Here is a 17,875-nt window from a genome sequence, read left to right as displayed (position 1 = left end):
GTAACATTATTACTTTCGTTCTGCGATATTTTACAATGATAATGCATTTTCTTTTCTTACATTTACAGAAAATGCTGAGAATTAGAAGCAGGAAGACACAGTGAGGCACAAGCGGAAATATGCATGGCTTGTGCTACCATGTGATTTATAAAAAATAATATAGTTAACCAAGTGTTTGTAGTTCCAGATGTCTCTCCTTCTTGCACGTTCTTATGTCTACGCTTACCCGTTGTCCAGGCTACTTGTTTAAACCAGTCTCCTCTTGCTCATTCCATGTTGCCAAAATGAACTACCTAATGTTTGAAAAATAGTCTTGCAATACTAGAATCGTGACTGCTTGATAAGCTTTGAGTCGTCACGACAGACAGTCATCAAGATAAGGTAAGGTTTAATAAAACATTAGGCTACGATTCGAGGGTCACCATTGCCAAAAACAATTTACATACTTTTTGAAAATGAATCAAACATCTCCAAATAATGAATTTCAGTCCGATTAATCTTGTATCGGGAAATATTTTATTGGTTGCGCAACATTGCGATGTGTATCTTAATGAATTTCGAACCAATCGCAACCTATAGAATTGATACTGATACTGTGCGTGGGGGTTGGACCCAAAATGCACGACTCAGACAAAGTTGTAGTGAAGTCCCGTCAGAGCTTTAATAAGGGATTGTCCAATAAGCGTGGTCGAAAAAACAGTTCATATAAAGTTACATCCAGCCAAAACCAAAAGTACAGTACCGAGGGAGAAGGCAGTGTCGAAATCGGCACACCATGCAAAAAAGTCCAGTAACCAGGAAAGCCGTCAGCGGGGCAGTAATGCAGACGGACGGTAGGCAGGCTCGGAGTCGAAGACGGTGCAAGAGTCAAGACCGAAATCCGCTCCGCGGGGCAAGAGCACAAAGACAGCAGGCGAAAGTTTGTGGTACAGGCAGGCAGTGGTTAAAAAAAAAACAAAAAACAAAAACTAGTCAATAACTTTGGTCAGTAAACGGGCTTGGCTCGTAACAGGGGGCTTGGAAACCCACTCAAACGTGCACTGATAAAACAGGAGGCAACAATTTCGCACGGGCATGATGTGAACACTGAGCTTATATGCAGGTGTAGACAGGTGCAGACAATTAGCTTAAGAGCAGCATGCGAATGGAAATCAGGTGTGGAGGATTGACAAGTTAACGAGATAATTAGTAATCGTTAGTAATAAACTGCCCTAGCATTCGTAAAGAATGTAAAGAAACGTAAAGTAAACATGAACACATGGTTAGAATATTAGTATTACCCAATACGATACGATACGATACGATACGATACGATACGATACACTTTATTAAAGCCCCTTAGGGAAATTTGTCTTGGACTCATGGCTACATACAGCTTATCAATGGCTCTACAAAGAAGATAACAGACAACACATTACAAAAAGAACACATACAATCACAAACAACAGTCTTGCATATTCACGTTAAACATATTGCACCATCCCATATATTGCACCATCCCTTATATTGCACTATCCATCCCATATACTGTATTGCACCAACCCTTATATTGCACCATCCCATATATTGCACCATCCCTTATGTTGCACCATCCATCCCATGTACTGTATTGCACCAACCCTTATATTGCACCATCCCATATATTGCACCATCTCTTGAATGACACTATCTAACAAACACACATTACACTATCTAACAAACTATACAGTATTTAAAATTCTGAAGCACAAACGAATATCTAAACCGGTTAAGCTTCCATCTAGGTACCTTATACCGTCTGCCTGAGGGCAAGAGCTCATATTCACTATGGAGGACATGGGATGGGTCAGACAGTATTCTCTGCGTCTGACTAGAGACAGACTGTTCATAGATGGACTGGAGGGACTGCTGTTCCTTCCTCCCCATGACCTTCATGGCAGTCTGTACTAGACGCATCAGCTTAGATTTTAATTTTACTGTCAGGTTGCCATACCATGCTGACATCCCATACCTGACCATGCTCTCTAGCACAGCTTGATAAAAAATAAACATAATCCTGTTGTCTACGCCATGTACTCTAAGTCTACAAAGAAAGTAGAGTCTCTGCTGGAGACGTGAGCACAGACTCTCCAAATGTGTATTCCAGCTGAATGTGTTGTCTAAATGAACACCCAGATACTTGTATGAGCAGACCTGAGTAATTGGTTCATCATGAATCACTACAGAACTATGCTCCCCCACTAGCTTGGGGTCTAAGATCAACTCCTGAGTCTTCCTCACATTAAGGATGAGGTGATTAGTGTCACACCAATGCACAAACTTCTCTATCTCATCAAAGTAAGCTGTGGGACGTGTGTCCTTGTGCAGCAGGCTAAGGATAGCAGTATCGTCTGAGAATTAAAAAATAAGATTCCTGGGGCAGCTGTTCCTGCAGTCATTTGTGTATAATGTGAAAAGAACCGGTGAACTGTGAATGCTGTCTGGGCCTGAGGATTTCTTTATGCATAATCGTTTACATAATGACTGGATCTTAAAGGGGTCAACTAACACCCCAAGACTCTGGTCAGAAGTGGAAATGGTCTCCAGCACATTATTACACTCCAAAGAAAAGTCCTGAGTTTCAAACCTAAGATAAAATTTGTTCAGTTCATTAGCTTTTTGCAAGTCATCAGTAGTGATGATGTGCTTCTTGTTCGTCTTCATATTTGTTATGACCTTCATAGAGTTCCATAGCTTTTTAGAGTCCATGGAAGTAAAGCTATGCTCTATTATTGAGACGGGTGCGTGGGGGTTGGACCCAAAATGCACGACTCAGAAACAATAGTAATATAAAGACCCCTCAGGGCTTTATTCGGGACGAATCCCAGGAGAGTAGTCAACACAAGCAAAGTCCATACACGTAGATCCAGCCAAACAAAAAGTAAACAAACAAAAAGCACGGTGCCGAGGGAAGAGGCAAACTCGTAGTCGGTAGACGTGCAGGGAGGTCCGGTAGCAGGAGAGCTGTCAGCGGGGCAGATGAACAGACGGACGGCAGGCAGAGGCGTAATCGTGGACGAAGCGGGAGTCGAAACCATGAAACAATCAGCGAAGCAAAAGTACAAAACCGGTAGGCAAGGACGAAGTCAAAAAACAAACGATGGTCACAAAACAGAAATCAATAAACAATGGTCGGTAAACAGGCGTGGATCGTAACGTGTAATCAAACAGTAAATAATGCTCAAGAGTTGCGTGGTAAACAGAGGCAGACAATTTCGCAGTGAACAGTTGCGCGACTGGGCTATAAATGCAGGTGTAGACAGGTGTAGACAATTAGTTAGAGCGTAGCAAGGAAATGGAAAACAGGTGCGATGGATGACAAGTTTAACAAGGAGATTAGTAATCGTTAGTAATAAACCTATCCTGCCCTAGCATTAGTAAATTAGTAAATGACATGCACGAGAAACGTAAGGTAACATGAACACATGATTAGTCTTGTTAGTTTCTACCCAATCCTGATCTAGCGTTAGTAGTTTTAGTAAATAGACAAATAGAAACATTAGGGGAGTGAAGGACAGAACGAGAGAGAGAGAGAGAGAAAAGGCGGAACGCAAGGTTTGCGGAAAAACATGTAAAAGTGTATGCATGACAACGACCAGTTAACGTAACAATAAACATCAATCGAAACATAACACAAAGCGAAACTAAGACGATAATCACTCAACATAACCAGGTAATATAATCGTAACGAAACATAACTAGACATGACGAGAAAATAAATCGTAACAAGAAATAAACTAAACAACATGACGAACCTAGACTAACATAATACATGATAAGACACTACGTGACTAAGACAACATGAATAAACATAAATCAACATAAAACATGGTGAGACAGACCTGAAACGTGACAATTATTTCCTTGTGCCTCTTCTTTGCCTCCTGTAGTAGTTGGTTGAGTTCCTTCTGTATTGTTTTCACTCCTGCTTTGTCCTTATTCCTAAAAGCTATTTTCTTCCTGTTAATACAGTCTCTTATTTCTTTCGTTACATACGGCTTGTTATTGGGGTACACTGTAATTATCTTATTAGTAGTCACGCAGTCCGCACAGAATTGGATATAGTCTGTTACTGTATCAGTGGCTACATCAATTCCCTGATCATGAAAAACGTCCCAAATTGTACATAGGAAGATTCCCCTTAATTTCTCCATACTATCATCCGACCATACAGTTACCGTCTTTGTCTGAGGTTTACTGCTTTTAAACAGCGTCCTGTAGGTTGGGATTAGGAAGACGGTGTTGTGGTCAGAGTTAGATAAAGGGGGCTTTGATTTGGCAGAGTAGGCACTTTTTATGTTGCCATAACATTTGTCTAAGACTTTGTTGTCGCGTGTGTCACACTTCACATATTGTTCATAGCCAGGGAGGGACAGTTTTAGTTTGCAGTGATTAAAGTCCCCGAGTATGAAAGTGGCAGCTTCGGGAGTCTTCTGCAGTTGCTGATGGACACAGTCTGCTATTCTGGTCACGGCTCTCGCAGCCTTCCCGCTGGGGGGCACGTATATTGCGCATAATAATATATTCCCGAGTTCCCTTGGGAGATAGCGGGGTCTCAGGGATACACACAATAGTTCAACGTCAGAGTCGCAAACTGTCTCTCTCACAGTGTATTTACAACACCAGTTGTCATTGATAAACAGACAGAGTCCACCCCCCCGGCTTTTCCCCGAGGATTCAGTTCTGTCCGCCCGAACGAGAGAGAAGCCCTCCAGCTCGATAAGAGAGTCAGGAAAGTCTGGGTGGAGCCAGGTCTCTGTGACCACCAGCACACTCGCCTCCCGGTACTCAAAACATACCTTGGTGTTGGTGCGAAGTTCATCCATTTTGTTTTTAAGCGAGCGGGCATTGCATAGTATCATATTGGGCAGTGGTGGTCTGTTGCCTCTTCGTCGGAGACGCTGCCTTATCCCCCCTTTTCTGCCTCTTTTCCGCTGTTTAGTCCGCTGTTTAGTCCGCGTCGTCTGTACTCTCACAGCGGCTGGCAGGTCAGCAGGTGGTTTCGATCCCATGGGGCGGAGGGACAGCAAAGCGACTCTGGTGTATGAGAGTTGCCTCTCGCTCGCGTCCGCGCGTGGAGATGTTTGGCATGTTGTAAACAATTACCCCGATAATCAGCACCAAAAGTAGTGTTTGTAAAAAAGTCGTCATGGTAATTGCACCTGGTGCACTCACGCCACATACATCGACAGAAAAACCGTGGCAAGACAGACAAAAACAACGAAAAGAGCCATAAACGAGCAGCAGCACATGAGTCCGGGTCGCCACAGAGCAGCGCCACCGGAAATCCTGATCTAATGTTAGTAGATTTGTAAGTAGACGCGAGAAAACGAAACAATTAGGGAAGTGTGAGTGACAGCAAGGGAGAGAAAGCATGAATGTAAGGTTCGCAGAAAGACACGAAATAGTGGATGCTAAACAATGAACGGAACAACATAACATGAAACAACATAAATCGTGACATAACATGTCTGCAAAACTGTGATATGAATAAACTATATAACGTGACATGAAAAGACTAGAAAATACATTGTAACAAGAACTAAACATGAAACGTAACATGACACGACAATGAAATGTAACAAGAAATAAACCATAAAAACGTGGCGAGACTAGACCAACATAATATGAGACATGACAATAAAATAACTAAGACAATGACTAAACATGAAAAATCACATGACAAGCATGAAACGTGACAGACACAAATGTGAAATTTTGTCGAATAGTATATGTGTTTTGTGGGGGGAGGAAGGTTGGGTTGGGTGAAGACAGTCAGAAATACTGCTTTGGGGAAAACAGTTCATGCTTGCCGGTGGTGGATGAGTCCCGCGCCCTTTTGTTTTTCCTTTTTCCATTAGGCCCACAGCACACATCTCTCGATAATTAAGTCTAATTAGGGGCATTACGGTTTGGCCAGCACGCTATAGGCTTAATTCTATCAATACGTTTCCCAGCACAGAGGAAATCATAACAACACATGCCTTGATTTGACCTCCTGAGAATCTATCTCCTTGCAATTCTAAGAAAAATAACTTTTTATTCATGAAACTCCTGTTGTAAATATGTTCTTGGCCTTATTACATCTATAACTATTATCAAATATAATATTTACTGTATATAGTGAACACAAATGTTGTGTTCATGTACGGGAATGTACTTACAGCCATTGAGCGGCATTGAATTTATTGTCACACAATATAAATAAAACTACTGAAGTAAGCGAGTAAACTTTAAAGTATTTAAAGCTTTTTAATGCAATGTGGTGGAATTGTCATCATGGCAAAACATAATGGAAGGAGTGGATATTGTGCCCCCTCCAGTGGCTAATTCAGGTACTGCTGCTCAGGGCTTCAGACTGCTGCCACTAATCTGACAGAATACTGAGGGCAAATAAAAAGGTCATGCATAGGTAGGGGAAGATGGGACAAATAATTGTGGGTTATGTTTGTTTCACACAATAGATTAGGCATGATGTCATACACTTAAAAATGCACCATACCACTATAGTGCTATAAAGCCCACTGTAAACACAGAGATTGCCCTTGAATTCAGCAGTGTGTGCCATTTTATTGAACTGCAGATGAACAGATACTGCAATATGAATATGACAATTTCATTACTAATAAATTGTTTTCTCCTGTTATATCCCTTACTCACGCCCCAAAGATGTGACAAAATGGCCTCCTACTGAAAGTGAAGGCTTGGACTATGCGAGAAAAACCAAACCACTGGGGGACTCTAGCTGCAGGAAGCCGTCCTCTGGCCCACACTCTTCCAGCCTTCAGCCCTTTTCCCTGGGCCTGGAATTCTCCTCTTTTTCCCCAATTTGATGGAGCAGTACATTCAAATTTTTGAAAGGGCGAAATTAAAGGTCATCTGGGTGACTCTCGCTCGTTCCAAGCAGAAGTGTGAGCCCTGTGACAGGGTGTTCCGGTCTCCCCATTACTGGCTATGGCAATTTCAAGAGGTCATTCCTGAGCACAAACCAAGAGGATATGCTGACCTAGTATGTGCTGACGGGCAAGACCTGATTGGCGGTGTGTCTGCAGTGTGGAAAATAGTGAGAATAGGTGCCAGCCACGCGTCTGCCCTCTCCTTCTGACCTCGGCAGGAGCGGTTGCTTCTGGGAGATGGTAAATGGTTGGCATGTCATATAGCGCCTTTATCTAAATGTGATGTAAAATTGATCTTTCTCATTAACCCCATTCATACACACCCACACACACCCACACACCAACGGTGATTGGCTGCCATCCAAGGCACCAACCAGCTCGTCAGGAGCATTCGGGGGTTAGGTGTCTTGCCCTAGGACACTTCGACACACCCCGGGTGCGGGATCGAGTGCCAGATGACCGCAAGATGACTGCTCTTACGGCCTGAGCCAATGTCGCCAAGATGAACGAGATGAACAAGTTTGGCTGAGTTCGGGTTTGGGAAAATTGGAAAAATCAGGGATAAAATATAAGATTAAAATAAAAACCAAAAGTATGTGGACACTAAACATGGGGTTTGAAACAAAGGAAGAGATGAACGGGTCACGTGCCTCTTCTGGATGCCAGGTGACCATCAGCACTCTGCTATCCAAGCTCCTGCACCCATAAAGTGCCCCTCCTCTGCTGTGAGATAGAAAAACTGCTACTCAGCTGGGCTCATCCAAAAGCATCACAATAATGAGCACATACGCCTGCTTTTCAAAACTCCTGCCACTACAAGACAAGTGGTTCTTCCTCACCAACTCCTGTTCTCCATGACTCCTTCCTCTCCCTTGGGATGAGGTCACACCATTACTGCATTTTAGACAGGAAGTGCTTGAGTTTTGTGAATGTAGGCAACATGTACCCATAAAAAAGATATCAGTGAGAAAGTATGTGTGTGGAGAGGGTTCACATTTTTTTTAATTGCAACAAATAACAAATTTGTATATATTTAATTTTTTTATTGAAAATCCACATGCTCAAACCAACTATACTTAAAGGCATACTATCATAGTTCAGTGTATTGGACATGCTTTTCAGTTACAATACAGAAATAAAAATGTCCATGCCCAGAAGAGGTCCAAGGCTTTTTTAGAATAACAAATACAAGATGACAAGCAAGGTATTGGGATTGATATTTATATAATATTATAACATTTTCAAGGTGAAAATCCTGCCTTTAAAGCCAAAGATATTTAAATGTCAGCAGATATTATACAAAAAAGAGGCACATATCAGAGGCAACAATGCACATAATACAATTTTAATATTATCAAAGGACCAAGCAATGAAGCTGTGTTTTGTTTGCTTTGTTTATTAAACACAGAGAATGGCAGGCTACATGGCAGAAGCAGCATTTCTGGAATTGACACTGATCTCAAACGAAACTGACACTGAGTGCTCTGCTGTAAACATAAAATATCAGTTGGCCAACTATCAGTGGAAGCCCATCTACACCCAGTGTTCCTGGGCAACTGAGGCGGTAATCTGGTCACCCTTATTGTGATTGGCAGTAATGTTGTGATTGGCAGTGACTGGCAGTAACGATTCATCCTCTCTAAATTATTGGACTGTGATTGGACCCAAAGATGGCTCCACCGATTCCTCTTGTGAGACCAACTAAAAAGTATGATAATGTTGTAAAGCACCTGCTTTACAACATTAATTTAAAATGAGCATTACTGTGTGCTACAATGCCACCATTTATTTTCTTTTGCCTTCCGCAGCTCATTGATTTTATCATCCAGGAATTTCACAAGCGTTTTATTTTTTTCACCTTTTAGCGCATCTCACATTCTTATTACGATGTTTAAATCTTCCGCCTTAAATATTTTGCTCAATTTTCTGAACTGCTCTGTAAAGTAATTCATTTCTTCTGCTTCTTTTCTCGCATCTTCTTCATACTTCTTCTTCGTTTCTTGATTTTTTCTTTCAAAATCTTTCTCCTTTTCTTCACGTTCTTTCTCTTCTCTTTCTCGCCTGGCCTGATCTTCCTTCATTCTCTTCTGTCTCTCTTCTTCTCGTTCTTTTTCAAATTCCTCCATCCTTGCCAGCCTTTCTCTCTCCTCCTCTCTTCTCTGCTCATCCTCTTTATCTCGTCTCTCTCTCTCCTCTTTTCGTTCCTTGTCCCATTCCTCTTGTTGTTTTTTCAGCTGACTTTTCTTTTCTTCAAGATTCCTCTCCATTATTTCCTCTTGATCTCTCCTTTCTTTTTCTCTCTTTTGTCTTTCTTGTTCTCTTTCTTTTTCAAACTCATCCCTCATTTCCTTTTGTTTCTCATCCCACTCTTTTCTTTCTTGCTCTTCTTTTTGCTTCCGTTCCATCTCCACCTCCTTCTGTCTTCTTTGTTCCTTTTTCCTTTCCTGTTCCCATTCCTCAGCTCTTTTCTTCTTGTCTTCCTGTATCTCTTTCTCTGCCTCTTTAATTTTCTGTTCCCACTCCCTTCTTTCTCTCTCCTCATGGTTTCTCCTCTCCTGCTCCTCTCTATCCCTCTCTTTCTTTTCTTCTGCCTGCTTTTCCTCAAATTCTTCCTTTTCTCTTCTTTGTTTTTCCATCAGCTCTTGCTGCAGTTTCTCCTCTCTTTCTACCCTCTTCTTCTCTTCCTTTCTTTTCCACTCCTCTATGAGTCTCATTTTCTCTCCCTCTATCTCATCCATTTTCCTCTTCCACTCGAACTCTAGTCTTCTGTACCTTTTCTCTTCCTCATCTCTTCTTCCTTTTTCCTCCTGCTCTCTTTTCTTCCAGTCTATTAGCTCTTTCCTTAAATGTTCTTCTTTTTCTTTCAGCTCTTTTCCCCGATGGGCTCTTTCTTCCTCTTCTTTAAGTCTCTGCTCTTCCATCCTTCTCTTCATCTCTTTCATCTCCTCTTCATGTTTTGCCTGCAGCTTCTCTCTCTCTCTCTGCATCTCTCCCTCTCTCTCTCTCAGTATTCTCTCACATTCTTTCTTTATGGTCATTTCTGCCTCCTGGAACATCTCATTGGTGTAGCAGCCTCCTCCGTTCTTCTGCACCATCATGTCCATCTTATCCAGCAGCTCAGACACTTGGGTGATGTTGGTCATGTCATTATTATTGAAGACATGAAACCTGTTTCCACAGCCTTTAATCAGATTTTGGATTATAGGGTCACCTTTTTGAAGGTAACTTTCAATGGATTCATTTTTAAGCTCATCCCCTCTTGTGAACATGACCATGGTAAACCTTTCAGCCATCTTACCAAAGGTACTCTTAATGAGCTGCAATGTGTCCTTCTCCTCCTTTGTGTTTCTCCCAATCTGTAGCACCAGGAGAAATACATGAGGTCCTGGGGCCAAATAGGAGATGCATTTGGCTATTTCCTGCTGGACCTCCTCATTAGACATTGATGTGTCAAAGAGGCCCGGTGTGTCAACTACAGCAACACGCCTGCCAGCTACTTCCCCTACTCTTTTCTTACAGCGGGTAGTCACTGATTTCATACGGCACTGAGACAGGAACTCCTCCCTCTGCAGTATGGTGTTTCCTGTGGCACTTTTCCCACTTCCTGTCTTCCCCACGAGCACAATCCTCACACAGTCAGAGCTCTGATGTTTACCATCAACACCTGCAAAATGGAGAATCAGTGTAACTAACAGAATCATTAATATCGAGATATGTATATATATATTGTGGTGGCCCGACCTGCGATCGGTACACCACTGGGGTCGAACAGCCAGTGCGCCGGCGCCAAGCGCTGGGGAAAATAATTAACGGCGAATATTTTCCCCTGACGTGTCTAAGAGCGGCACCGTGGAGAGAGGCCGGGAGGAGGGTCAGCACCGAGGACAGCGGCCCCGAGACGAGACGCGTGAGGAATGGGACGGGAAATTACTAACCTCCTCTAATTACACAGGCACAGCTGCGCCGAGTTCGCGGAAGGGCGCGGCAGCGTTTAAAAGGAGAAAAGAAACGCCAAGCGGGGCTCAGCACGGAGGAGGGTTACCTGGAGCCGGAGTCGGAGTCGGAGTCGGAGTCGGAGTCGGAGTCGGAGTCGGAGTCGGAGTCGGAGTGAGTGAAAACCCTACTAGGGAAGCCCGAGCTAAACCAGCAACAGGAGAAACGCCAAGAGCCTGGACGGACCGCGAGAGCCCAGGGGCACTGAACGAAAGTCCGCAACCGAAACCTTCAACAGCAAAGACGCACGTGAGGAAATCACCCCCCTAACCCCGCTAATCTCTCCCTCTCTGCACCCAGCACGACGCCTCCCGGGCGGACGACTAGGCAGTCGGAAAGCCGCCGGACCCGCACCAATCCCACGGACGGAGGAAAGACGCACCGAATTCCCGCGTCCCTAATTTTGTGGCCGATGACTTTTTCCGGTCTTTTTTCCGTTTGGAGTTTTTGATTTTTTCCTTTTTGATTTTTGAGTTGTGGGACAAGGAAAAACCCCTGGCTGAGCTAAATAGCCTGGCAGTGCCCTGAAGGCACGTGTGAACAGAATAAAAGCACTGTTTTGCACCAATTTTACTCTCTCTCTCTCTCTCTCTCTCTCAACCAGCAGCCCGCCACAATATATATATATTCAATGTTTCAGACTGGGGCCTATCTTCATAGTTCGCACACTATTTAGGATGTATATGGTCAGATGCACTTTTTCTAGTCTGAGGGTGGGTAGTTCAAATGCAAAATAGGGCACAAGGTTCAAATGGGCTGAACTTAGTGGCTTAATGAATGAATAGGTGTTTCTTGGGCATAATATACAATAAACCAATCAGAATGCCATTCCATTCCCTTTTAAGTCAACTGCATTTGCCCCTTGGTGGATTTAGAAAAGTGGAACAGACAGGATTACCTCTGAGGAAAAAGAATCCTATACCATTGCCTCAATTGTATAATATGGGACACATTTGTTTTTGCTTCGGATCTGATTTTTAGTTCTCTTTAGAATAATTTCATTCAATTATGAAGTAACTGGTGAAATCAGTGGGGTTTCAATATCTTAGTATGGAAATCTGGCCACTATAATTTCAAAAATGGCAAAGAACTAAGAAAAGGGTTAAAAACTGTTAAATTATGTCATTTGAATGAATCCTGTTTTTTGTCATTGTCCTGCTGGACAATCTACCCATGACCAAGACTCAGCTTCCAAGCAGAGGCAACCAGATTTTCTGCCATGATTTTCTTGATACTTTGTGAAATTCATTGTGCCATTGATCTTAAATAGTGCCCCTGGACCACTGGCAGCAAAACATCTCCATAACATCAATGACCCAAAGCCATATTTCACAGTAACTATGATATGCTTCTCACTGAATGCATTCCATTTTGCTGCCTAATGTCGATGGTGTGTATGGCCAAACATCCAACGTTCTCATCTGACAATAGCACTCTCTTCCAGTCATAATTACAATGAGGTTTGGAAAACTCAAGACGCTTGGTTTTGTTTATTGTGCTCTTTGTGACACCCTTCCAAAGAGTTTGCTAGTATGGAGCAAACGGGGTGACATGGCTCAGGCAGTAAGAGCAGTCGTCTGGCAGTCGGAGGGTTGCCGGTTCGATCCCCCGCCCGGGCTGTGTCGAAGTGTCCCAGAGCAAGACACCTAACCCCCAAAATGCTCCTGACGAGCTGGTCGGCGCCTTGCATGGCAGCCAATCTCCTTCGGTGTGTGAGTGTGTGTATGAATGGGAGAATGAGAAGCATCAATTGTACAGCGCTTTGGATAAAGGCGCTATATAAATGCCAACCATTGGAGAACGATAAAATGGCACCTCCATACCAACAAACTCTTTTTTTGACGGTCGGCACAAAGACAGCCCTTACTGAGAATAAACAATATCAAGCATCGGGAGTTTGGCGAACCTCATTGTAATTATGACTGGAAGAGAGTGCTTTGGTCAAATGAGACCAAAATGTAATGTTTTGCCCATAAACAAACACAATCAACATGTTTCACAGCAAAAGAGGAATGCATACACGGATAAGCACCTCATCTGTCAAATATGTGGGTTATTGTTGTTTTGGAGATGTTTTGTTGCCAGTGGTCCAGGGGCACTATTTAAGATCAATAGGTCAATTAATTCAACAAAGTACCAGGACATTTTGACCGAAAATTTGATTTTCTGCTGGACAACATACATGTTTTGCAATGGCCATCTCAGTCTCCAGAATTAAATCCCATCAAAAACCTATGTTCTGAACTGGAGGGGGGGGATCCATAAGGGCAAACTCCAGGATATCAGTGATTCTCAATAGTGGTATTATTTTTGTGTTTATAATATTTTTTATGCATACTTATCAAGGGTGTCAGTAATTCTAGAGTCCACTGTATATATTCAGTAATACTCTGAAATGCAATGTCATGTAATTGTTTTCACAAGATAAATTATAAACAAATAAAGAACCCCTCCAAACTTACCCATTGATGTGCCCCGAATGTGTTCTTCTAATAGTCTGATTTTTTGGTCCTTCTCCTCCAGCTCAGTCTTGTGCCTGGCCTCCAGCTCTTGAACCCTCCTCTCCAGCTGTGCCTCCCAGTACGTATCCAGGGAAAAGCAGCTTTCTGTTGCTTTATTCATCTCCTCTATAGCCTTCAGAAGCTCTGGAACTATTGAGTTATTCACAATGGCCTGGTTGTTGAAATCACAGAACCTGTTGCCACACATCTTTAGAAGCATCTGAGTATCTTTATTCTCCTGCAGAAAGTCAAGAATAGGTTTTGCAGTACAACTTTCATGGGTAAAAAGGATGATCATGTAATCATTCACTCTTGTGCCAAATAACTTATGTATCCTATTTATTTCTGCCTTGTCTTCATCAGTGAGGGGACCGGCTGGTGTGACCAGGAGGAACGCATGAACACCAGAGCCAGAGAGAGAGGCAAACAGGTGACATACAGTGGATGTAGAGAGCTGTGTTTCACACAGAACTGGCATTTCCACCACAGTAACCAGGTGACCGCACACTTCTCCATCTCTCCTCTGACACACTGAAGAGGGGCTGGGATCCACACTGGACTCCCTCTGTCCCATGATGGTGTTTACTACAGAAGTCTTTTGAGCTCCTCTCCTCCCAAACAACACCAAGTTCAGTCGGTCATCCCTAGCCACTAGAATAAAGAGAAATAGGGTTATCTTGTGCCTTATAAAACTGATAGCTCCATTCCTGGATCCTGATTGGTCAATGCAGCCATTTTATAATCCATGGCATAGTAAGTAACACATATGGTGCAACACACCTCTTCACCATACGGTGTAGAATCACTCCGCACATTCACACGATTTCATCTGATAACAGTTAATGTTAGATCTGTTATTCTGAAAGAAGTGTAAGCTTTCATAGCTTAATCTGTGGGCAAGGCAAGCAATCAATGGTTTAAGAGTGGAGTGCTTCACTGACTGGTGTGAAGAAAAGGTCCTTTGTGTAAGGGAGCGGGGTTGGAGAACCAAACGCGAGCAAGTTGGGTTCTAAATGTTTCCCACAAGACGTGAGATAACCACTAATATTTTCTGGGGGCATCCCTAGAGACAAGGGATACACCCCAGAGACGGAAGGGAAAAACGAGAAAGGGAATAAATAACTCCCCGGCAACCAATAAAACAACCTATTAAAAGAAGTTTAATCTAACTTCAGCGAGGAAATAACAAATGGCAGGGAAACTCAACCTCACATCCTACTGATTACAGTGTTGTAAGGCTAGGTGAGTAGGAAGTTGATACGCCCATAGCGCCAGGGAGACAACTACGCAGGCTCCCAATAGGCCCAGGAACAGAAGTGATAACGAAAGACACACAAGACATCCCGTCTGTAATTCCACTGATGAAGCAGGAATAGTGACCCGAACACTAGAATACATGAAAAAACATTAACAATCTAATTCAAGTGACAAAGCAGGACTACTTTAAAAAAAGAGACTGAAATCCATTAAACACATTCACAATGTAATTCATCTGACGCAGCAGGAATAATACAAAGGTAGGAAGTGTACACAAACATCGACGGGGGTCTCAGTCACGGAACCCAGATCTTCTTGTGAGTTCACAAACTCTCCTTTGAGAGGGACGATAGTCCAACGACCATGTACACCACTTGACACTTACGAAAGTCAGCAACCACAGATATTCACCAGACTCTCACCTAGGCTCAACTAACCGTGCAAGAGACCTACGAGAAAACAAGCTAAAAACACAAGCTGCACCAAGGGTCTCCTGCGTAGAGGCCTGGGCTATTGGAGGTTTGCAAAGCTCCCCGCCGGGAGGGGCGACAACTCCAAAACAAATGTAGATAACCTTAGTGTAATAGATAAAACAGACCTGCACTAAGACGGAAAGGTAAAGCATAAGTCTCTTGGGCATGAGGCTTATGCGGACGTAACCTAACAATGCAATCCGCCACGAGGATGTACAACAGATCCCCAAAATATCGGAGGTGCGCAAAACTCCCCGATAAGGATGTTACCTCCGACAGTGGTGAATTAAGACTTAGTGCTACATGTTCCCCTGGCTTTTCTTATCATTCCTACGCTGATGACACCCAACTCTTCATTTCCTTCCCCCCCGACACCCAAGTCACCACACGGATCTCTGCCTGCTTGGCTGATATCTCTGCGTGGATGACTTCCCATCACCTGAAGCTCAACCTTGCCAAAACTGAGCTTCTCTACATCTCTGCTAAGTCCTCTCCGTCAATTGACCTCTCATTGACTGTTGAGGACTTTGTAGTTTCCTCCTCCCATACGGCAAAGAATCTTGGGGTGACTCTTGATAACTGCCTCACCCTGGCTCCACAAGTATCCTCCACTGCCAGAACCTGTATAATATACGCCGTATCCGTCATCTCCTGACGGAGAAAGCCACCCAGCTCCTAGTCCAGGCGCTCGTCATTTCCCGCCTGGATTACTGCAACTCCCTCCTAGCCGGTCTCCCAGCATGTGCCATCAAGCCCCTCCAGCTGGTCCAGAATGCTGCAGCCCGCCTGATCACCTGTCAGCCCAGGTCGGCTCATGTCACCCCGCTTCTCATTGGCCTCCACTGGCTTCCTATTGCCGCACGCATCCGTTTCAAGGCCCTAGTGTTGGCATTTCAGGCTGCTAAGGGGACTGCCCCACCTTACATACAATCCCTGATCACTCCCTACTCCCCAGCTAGACCACTCCGGTCTGCCAGCTCTGGTCGCCTTACGGTTCCCTCTCTACGTGCACCTGGCGGTCGAGCTGCACGTTCACGCCTGTTTTCCGTTCTGGTTCCTCAGTGGTGGAATGACTTGCCTACCACTGTCAGAACAGCAGAATCCCTCCCCCTATTTCGACGCAGACTCAAAACCCACCTTTTCAAACTCTACCTTAGTCCTCCCTCCTGATTTCCCCTGCCCCTCCTTTCTGATATCCCTATCCTTGTCTAACCCCCCCCCCCCCCCCCAAAAAAAAAAAAATTAAAAAATAAAAATAAAAATAAATGCACTTATGATGACAACTATGTTTAGAACAGCATTTCATGTGTATTTTGCTAGTTTCTGGATGTGATGCTTTGACTTATGGTAGAACCTATGCACTTGTAAGTCGCTTTGGATTAAAAGCGTCTGCCAAATGACTAAAATGTAAATGTAAAATGTACAATAACGTACATAACTCTGACAAAAATGAAAACAATGAGTTTTTAAAGTGACAAAAAGAAACACCTCGCTCTACGAAAGTAAACGTAAGATGGCGGTCAAACTTGGAAACAGACACACAGCCGTGCCAAGAATAATTTCCACATAAGGATAGGGGGAATATAGACTTATCCCTTACGTTTGATCAACGCTGGTCTGAGCCATTCTTAATTGCCAGAGGGCCTCAGTACTCCTGGGTCCACCTTGAACTCAGCCCAAAGGTAGCTTTTAAACAAGGTGGAAATAAACTATGCCAACAAACAGCCAATGAGAGCAAGCATGAGGAAAAGGGATGCAATAAACTCAAAGGCAGCAGGAAGCTGCCAACGTGCTCAGACGTGATATTATTAGCTGGTCTCCAAATTTTATATGGAGTCCAAATAATTGAGTGAAACATATTTTCTTTATCTCACTACTGAGTCGCTATTTTTTCTGCATCCGTAATGAGCATACACATGAATCAAAGTTTCCGTAAATGTACAAATCCCAATTCATGCTTAGAAAGTGTACAACCCAACAAAATACTGAGGTCTTTCGATGCTTCAGTTCAAATTTGAACGTCAAATATAAATTGCTAACTATTATTTTGCAAGCTAACATTACTTAATAGCCTTTTATTTCCTTTCGGCGATGGTGAGCTAATGAACTTTTCTTTGGTGATGATGTAGTTGGCTTTTTTTTTGCAGCAGGCAATTTTAGGCTGTGTGAAGCAACAGGGACTACTTTCTCTCCCCTTCCCATTGTGTTTCAATGAATACATTTGTTTCTAAACAAAAATACATTTTCCATAACTAGCAAGCCGTGGTATAAGTGGGATAATACCCTATGAACGAGTCAGTTTTGAGGAAATAATTGCCCTTCATGGTGCTAAACTTCCCCACGTGAGCACCACCCTGTCGGGCAATTATTAACTGACTTGTTCATAGGGTATTATCCCTTACGTATCACTAATTTTTTAGAGAGTCACTTCCCTAGAATGCATTGGGGTATGCATGCGGGGGGGGGGGGGGGGGGGGGGGGGGCGGGGGGGGGATATTGGATAATGGGTGAGATTAAATGACCAATATGCAATATCTTTTAATTACAGTCTAATGATCAAGTCCAAAAAATATGTTGTGTTCAAGTTATTTACTTTATTATGCTTTGATTAAAGTAAACACATTTTTCTGAGAGGGATTCAGTTGTTTATGATATGTTACGATGATCACGTCACAACATTCATTAGTGACCCCTGCTGATCAATGAAACACCCACAGTCTGCAAGTGTCTCTCACAC

General features: G+C 43.3%; 1 protein-coding gene across 1 annotated transcript; it reads right to left on the bottom strand.

Moving 5' to 3' along the window:
• Positions 1 to 8,785: 8,785 nt before the first annotated feature.
• Positions 8,786 to 14,036, bottom strand: LOC133114029 (golgin subfamily A member 6-like protein 22). Its single transcript, XM_061223227.1, has 2 exons — positions 13,370 to 14,036; positions 8,786 to 10,578 (listed from the first exon to the last, which is right to left on the bottom strand). The coding sequence occupies exons 1-2, from the start codon at positions 13,980 to 13,982 to the stop codon at positions 8,786 to 8,788; spliced, it is 2,406 nt and encodes an 801-aa protein (XP_061079211.1). The 5' UTR covers positions 13,983 to 14,036.
• Positions 14,037 to 17,875: the final 3,839 nt, after the last annotated feature.

This window comes from Conger conger, chromosome 16, assembly GCF_963514075.1.
Source record: "Conger conger chromosome 16, fConCon1.1, whole genome shotgun sequence".
In the NCBI taxonomy this organism is placed as follows: Eukaryota; Metazoa; Chordata; class Actinopteri; order Anguilliformes; family Congridae; genus Conger; species Conger conger.
The sequence above is the reverse complement of the archived record's forward strand: the minus strand, read 5'-3'. Positions and strand labels throughout refer to the sequence as shown.

Excerpts from the sequence above, each read along its gene's own strand:
- LOC133114029 (XM_061223227.1), bottom strand. The coding sequence starts at position 13,982 with ATGGGACAGAGGGAGTCCAGTGTGGATCCCAGCCCCTCTTCAGTGTGT. Across the intron at positions 10,579-13,369 it reads CATTCGGGGCACATCAATGG|GTGTTGATGGTAAACATCAG; the intron begins GTAAGTTTGGAG and ends TCCATTTTGCAG.